Source organism: Populus euphratica, unplaced genomic scaffold (assembly GCF_000495115.2).
Source record: "Populus euphratica unplaced genomic scaffold, PopEup_1.0 scaffold179.1, whole genome shotgun sequence".
Taxonomy (NCBI): Eukaryota; Viridiplantae; Streptophyta; class Magnoliopsida; order Malpighiales; family Salicaceae; genus Populus; species Populus euphratica.
In genome coordinates this window covers 357,850-364,501 of record NW_011500059.1, presented here as the reverse complement: position 1 = coordinate 364,501, position 6,652 = coordinate 357,850, and the positions used below count along the sequence as shown (strand labels likewise).

The 6,652-nt window shown below is 34.2% G+C and overlaps 1 protein-coding gene across 7 annotated transcripts; it reads left to right on the top strand.

Moving 5' to 3' along the window:
- On the top strand, positions 1-6,098 carry LOC105108011 (uncharacterized). Of its 7 annotated transcripts, XM_011002143.1 has the most exons (9): positions 6-106; positions 1,017-1,108; positions 1,243-1,428; positions 2,453-2,558; positions 3,285-3,467; positions 4,332-4,820; positions 5,107-5,190; positions 5,267-5,350; positions 5,745-6,098. In XM_011002143.1, exons 3-8 carry the CDS (start codon positions 1,381-1,383, stop codon positions 5,329-5,331), a joined length of 975 nt encoding a protein of 324 aa, XP_011000445.1. In that variant the 5' UTR covers positions 6-106; positions 1,017-1,108; positions 1,243-1,380; the 3' UTR covers positions 5,332-5,350; positions 5,745-6,098. The 7 variants fall into 7 exon arrangements, with proteins under 7 accessions (XP_011000443.1, XP_011000445.1, XP_011000441.1 ...); XM_011002141.1 differs by lacking the exon at positions 1,017-1,108 and having other exon boundaries at positions 1-106; XM_011002139.1 differs by having other exon boundaries at positions 1,017-1,428.
- Positions 6,099-6,652: the final 554 nt, after the last annotated feature.

Below are 6,652 nucleotides of genomic sequence, written 5' to 3'. Positions count from 1 at the left end.
TTACCAGATTAAAAAAACAAAAGCAGACACCATTATCGATCCATAAAAAACCTCTGCTTCTCTCTTTGTTATCTCTTTCTCTCTTACAAAATTTCCAATTTTTAAGGTAGATTAATAATAATTATTATTACTATTATTATTATTATAATCAAACGTTGTATTTTATCCGTTTATTATTATTATCATTTTTTCTTATATTTATTTAACTGTCTGCATTTATTTTCTACTTTTTGTCGAAATTAATGTGTTTTTTTCTCTTCTTTAATTGTTTGTTTGTTTTGATATTGTTGTTGTTATTGTGATTCTAGGGTATTGGTTTTTTTGGTGAATTATGGTGATCAAATTTTTCTTTTTGTGATTTTGTTGAATGGTGACAGGGTCTGTTTGGTTGATGAGAAAATTGATAGATATGGGAGGGGAAGTGTTTGGTTTACGAGAAAATTGAGGGGGGGATGGTGTTTGGGCTTGGAAAAGCTTTGAACTTGGTGCGAAAGGATTAAGCTTTACAACCTTTTTTTTTATTATTAGTTTTTTTAATTAGGGACTTGGGAGGTTATGTATGGACCTGAATTATTAAGGAGAATTATAGATGGATGGATTGGAATACAATTCTTGTGTTTGAACTGTTTTTCCATTGTTAATGGTTGTTTCAAAACTGTGAGATAAAGGACAAGTTGTGTGTTAAAGTGTATTGTTAAGCTTGAAAAGGAATGAACTTGCGTGAGAGAAGGATTGGAGATTTTTTTTTCTTCGTTGTGTTGTAATTAGGTGTTTAGTGGTTTAGGATTAATATATTATTAAGGAAAATTAGTGCTAGATTCAATGGAATTCAAACTTAACCGTCAACTGTTTCTTAAATGCTTAGTTGTAATTTGATTTTGCTGAGGTTTATTTGCGGTGTTCTAATTGTTATTCGTTATTTAAGTAATTGGATGCTCTGCAATGGAAATTTTTTCTGACACACAAACACCTTTTTTAACCTTTTTCCTTTTGCTTTTGGGTGCTCCTGGCTGCAGGATTTACTGAGTTCTAGTATTTATTCGAATCCGCACTGCTTAATCCTTTGCTTAGGTGTGAGTACCTGGAGGATCTGATGCTAAATTACATGGTTAATTGACTTTTCTTTTTGCTTTATTGGCATAGATGATTTTGATGGAAACTTATCTCTGGTTTTTTGTTTAACATTCGATAACATGGGAGGACTAATTCGTGAATATTGATTCTTGTGTATGCTTGTTTCAGTTTAGACCCTTTTTCATCAAATCTAATATTTCTTGAAGCCTCGAGGAAATAGCATGTAAAATAAAATAGACTAATGAAGGATATTGTCACATAGAAGGTTATTCAGCTTGTTGTCCTTTTCATTTCCAATATCAAGAGATGTCAAGCGGACCAGTGAGAAGGGTCTTACCAAAAGACATACAAGTTGTAAGTTGTAGATCTTTGAATTTTAGAGTTGATGAACTTTTGATATGTGCTATCTTGTTTTACTAATTTTGGCAGTAGAATTATTTTGTATCAAGGAAGCGGCCAATGAGGATAGTTGAAAAATGCTAATTTTTGTTGACAAAATTAGTTTTGACCTTTGGCTTCCTCAAGCACCTTGTATAACAAATGTAGTTCCAAAATGTTTTCTCTTGATAGGCTACTTGACCCTGTGTTGGAATTGTTCTAGTTGAATTTCACGGAGATAGATGCTGGAATTTTTTAACTGATTACATGTCTTCATTGCTAGATAACAGTGTTTTATATATAACCACCATCAGCACATTTTGATTCCTTCCTAAGGCCTTTCCCTGATAAATACTGAAATGGAAACTTGATTTTAATATAGAAATCCAGGTCCTAATTGGAAATTCTTCTTCATGTACTGTAAATTTGGAAGTATTAGCAGGCATTAGTCACCTGTGTATGAGCTTAAATCTCAGGTTTTTAAGTTAAAGGTCAAATAACAGACAACATTTTCGTTGTCTTTCCATGCAAGGGTTAATGATACCCAGAGGGAATGCATCTTGTCTATAGAATTTTGGGAGTTCAAATCATTATCTTGGGCTAAATATGTGCAGGTCCATTGGCCTTATTTTTAACACTCCTCTAGCCATGCATGTGATAGCTTTGCTTTATTTTTATGTTGGTGACTCAGTAGTACTTTTTCAGTGCTAGCCATTTAACATTACTAATTTAGAAAAAAATAGTCGTAAATAACCAAGGAGAATAGGACAGTCTGGATATCTGCTATGCACACAATACCCAGTGTGTCCATAAAATATTTTTATGTACAGCTGTTAATTAGAGATTGTCTCTCATCTGTATCTTTTTCCTTGGGAAAAATGGGTTTCTGCATCAGAACTCTTTTCATGGGGTTGAGGGATCATTAAATAATCTTTTAGACCTTGACATAACTATGCAGTCATAAAAAATCTCCTTTGGATTATTGATGTTTTTTTTCCAGGTGCAAAATCTCATAGAGCGGTGTCTTCAACTGTACATGAACCAGAATGAAGTTGTGGAAACGTTGTTGGCTCAAGCAAAGATTGAGCCTGGTTTCACTGAACTTGGTAACAATTAACACTGGAACTCCTTGTTTATGTGGTACAGAAAGTTTAATAATGAGTAGATTCTACGCTTACTATTTCCTACAGTGGCACTTTTGAGGGTTTCTTATTGTCTTCTTGATCCCTTGAAAGTGCTGCTTAATGTAGTGTTAGGATAACTGGTTATGAGTTTTCCCACCATTTTTAAGCATTATTAGATTATTTGTTCTTTATGTGATTATTTGACAAACAGTATGTAGCACAATGCTAATTGAGCAATTTTTCAAGTGACTATCAGTTCATGAATGGAACCACTAGGCATCATCAGTCCGCCTGTCTGTCTGGATGGGAAGTGTCACATCCATTGGTGAATTCCTCAATTGTTCTAACTCCACTGAATGGAATTTAAAATTCTTTTAAGTATTCAATCACATGGAATAAATGCACAAGGACTGGAAAATAAATAAGTTGAAAAGTTTGGGACCGGATATTGGTTTAGCCATTTTGATTGACATTTTGGGAGAGTTCATTTAAACTTAAATGGAGTTATCTCCAACTTTTTTTTGTAAATAGTAGGTCAAAAGTGTTTTTCTGAAAAAGTTGAACTGGCAAGGCTTGTTGATTATGGTTCCTTTTCTTTTCCCCTTGTTTCCATTGTTACATACTTCTAAACTAACATTGTTTAGCTCGGGAACAACTTCAAGTTAGGTGATCTTGTTTCATTCTCAAACCTGTAAATTTATTTTCCAGTTTGGCAAAAGCTTGAAGAAGAGAATCGAGAATTCTTCAGGGCTTATTATCTGAGGTTGAAGGTAAAGCAACAAATAGAGGAATTCAACAAGCTGCTTGTGCAGCAGGCTCACTTGATGCATGACCTAAATTCAACCAGAGTTGCCCCAATGCCTACTTCTAATGGATTTCATATCTCACCATGTAAGACTGCTTTTCTTCCCCATGAACATTTCACTGTCTGATCTGTAGGCATCTACTCATCAAGAACATTGTTATAAATAAGTCTTCACATAATTGGGCTCAGCTTTGCAGTTGTGCTTTGTAATTGTTATGATTTGATTTCAGAATCATTATATAACTTACAGAAAAACTGTTTGGTTGGAAACAAAGCAAAGTTCTGTAAGTGAGAGATTAAAGCAGAGGAGAAATGGTGGCCTTCTGTGGGCTTTTGTATCAATATCCAAGTTCATGATGCCTATTTCAAAGTTTCCCAAGTAATAGTAATTACTGTACATTAATAACAAGTAGCCAGCAATTTAAATTTCTTTATCAGACTTGCTACTGGCCATTTGCCCCACTCTCAAATGAATTTGTAGGGTATGGGAGGGGACTTGCTGGAAAAGCTGGAGTTATCAGTTTTTTTCATAGTGGAAAGATGTTAAAGATGGTTTCCTTGTTTTCTTCCTTAAAAATAGATTTAAAAAATCTCTTTCTCTGTCAATCTGTATTTGTGGAATGTGCTATTTTGTGAAGTTTTGCTTAGTAGTGTGGTAGATAACACAGTTTCTTTCCTTCCTTTTTTGAATTTCAATTTCAATTTTTTGGAAGTCTTTTTTGGATATTTGCTTTAAGTATGCATTTTTGTTTAGATGGTTTCTTGACATTTGTTTTGATTGCCGAACTATGTTATCTGAATGTCCCGATCAAAATGATATCATTGTGCATTTACAAGGATAATTTGATTTTGAATCTTTATGTAGTTTCTTGGTGGAGCATGCTTTCTCACCTGTTATCCCTTATATGATCCCTGCTTTTTATGGCACCTGGTTTTGGCTTCTTTGTCAGTGCACCAGAATACAGCATGCTATGGTCCGGATCATACAGGACCAACCTTGAAGCCAGAGAGCATGCATCACCCTATCGGCTCCAGTTTGACAAATGCATATACTAATGGTGGATCATCATTGCACTCAAGTATGCATGCTGCGGTTGAAATATCTGCTCGTGCCAATAGAATTGATGCACCTCCAAACATGCTTTCAATGCAGAGCTCAAACATTGGTTTGCTGCAAGGAATGAATGGGGGAATGATCAAATCAGAAGCTGGTTATTCAGGTACTTCCCCTTACATGTTTGGCGCTGATGGCAATGTCCTAGAAGCACGCCCATCTATTGCAGATGCATCTGTTGCATCTTTCAGCAGTGTAGACTCCAGTTCGCAAGCCTTGAATGAGTCTATTCTGGACGCAGACACTTCTTCATTTGGATTTTTAAGTCAGATTCCTCAAGTTTTCAGTCTCTCGGATCTGACAGCTGATTTTACCCAGAGTTCAGGTTTGTTGCCCCACCTTGTATCTCCCTCTTTTCTCATCTCTTTATTTTCCAATCCCTAACTCTCCCTTTGGCACACTTTTGCACAAGATTGCTATTTTAGTTGTTTGTTGGCCAACTGAAAAGTTAGGCAACAAACTTCTTAGAGGACTCGATTATGAGAACTCAGGTTGGTCATTGATTAAATTGGAGTCAGCTCTTAACTTGGGTCTTCTGTTGCAAGTAATTCTGTGTGGAACATTGAGTGGCGAATTTACAAGTGTTACAATTGTTTGTATTCTATGTTCAGAAATATTGGAGAACTATTCAAGATCACCTTTTCTAGCAGCAGACAATGATAACTTCCCAGATTCTCGTGAAAGAGAACATCCAGGTTTTTTTCCCCCTGGTATTGATAATATTTATTACATCAGAAAGGAGCAAGCTAATTGGTTGCCCTGATTTTACAGGAGATAATAGAAGGCTGGACTCCATATCAGAAGGCATGAGTTATGATGATTTTGGAAGTGAATAGTAGTCTTAGAATTTCTGTGGTGAGTTGTTCGTGTTGCTTTTTTATTTAATTTTATTTGAGTTGCTCGTGCTGCTAGTGTTTACTGGATGGTTATCAGTACAATTTTTTATCAGCAAAGCGTATGCTGCGATTCACCTCTGCTGTGTCGGAATTAAGTTCTTTCATGGTGATATTTCTATATATCTAAGACTGCTAGAAATGGTTTGTGTTAGCACATTCTTCATGTCATATTTGTTTGGTATGATATATTTATACTTCTAATTTTGGTTCTCATAATTTTACTTTTTCATAAAGATGGAAATGTGGAGATACTTCATGCTTAGAGTCATATCTTTGCCTTTCCTTTTTAATTTGTTAAAGCATTTATTTTCTTTATATTTTCATTTCTTTCTTTCACAGTTTTGTTATTGCAGGTCCAACTGCATCCCTAGTACAGGTTTTGTAAATAGCAATTTAGCTTGGGAGAAGCTTCCTATGTAGAAACCACTGGAGATATTGATTGGCGTGTAAAATTTCGCTGACTTCTGTATGTAGTGATGACTGTTGACAGTAGGATTGTTTAGGGTGAAAAAAAGAAGTTCAAAATAATGCAACAGTACGTTTTCTAGTACCATGAGAATGCATGGTAATAAGTTACACTAAATCTAGGTGTTTGCAGAAACATATATTTGCAGTTTGGTGTGATGATACAGTTGTTCTTGTTGATTGGTCCTTTGCCTTATGTAATATTGGGATTTCATTTTTGAATGAGATTCTGAATTTCATATAATTCTTCTGTCTTGGCATCAGATAATTTTTTGTAATGTAAGACAATAGTGCAGATCGGACTTTCCTCCTCGGGGGTCTTCTGTGTTCTTGGCATTGTAATGTAGGTACTTTTTAAAAATATTTTCTTGTTTCAAAATGCTAATTTTTTTATATCAATATATCTTGAAGCTTTTTTTTACGTGAAATATATTTTTAAAATGCACCTAAAAGTAGAAGCTATCACTCCCTAACATTGTATATATGTTTTTTTTAAAAAATTTATTGGAAATATATTAAAAAATATTTTATTGTTACTTTTTAAAATTTATTTTTAACATTAGGATATTAAAACAATTCAAAAATATTTTTTTTTAAATAATTTAAAAAAAAAACAGGATTAAGGATAATAATAACTTGGGGCCCCGTAGTTCACCGTGACAGTAATTTCTCTTGAAGCTTCTTGACTTGTGTTGGCCAAGCTTAATCTATTGTAACCAGAAATGCTTTCATATCTCACCAATCTAATGTTTTTATCTATTCTCTCTATTTCATTAATAATAATGATAAATTAGAG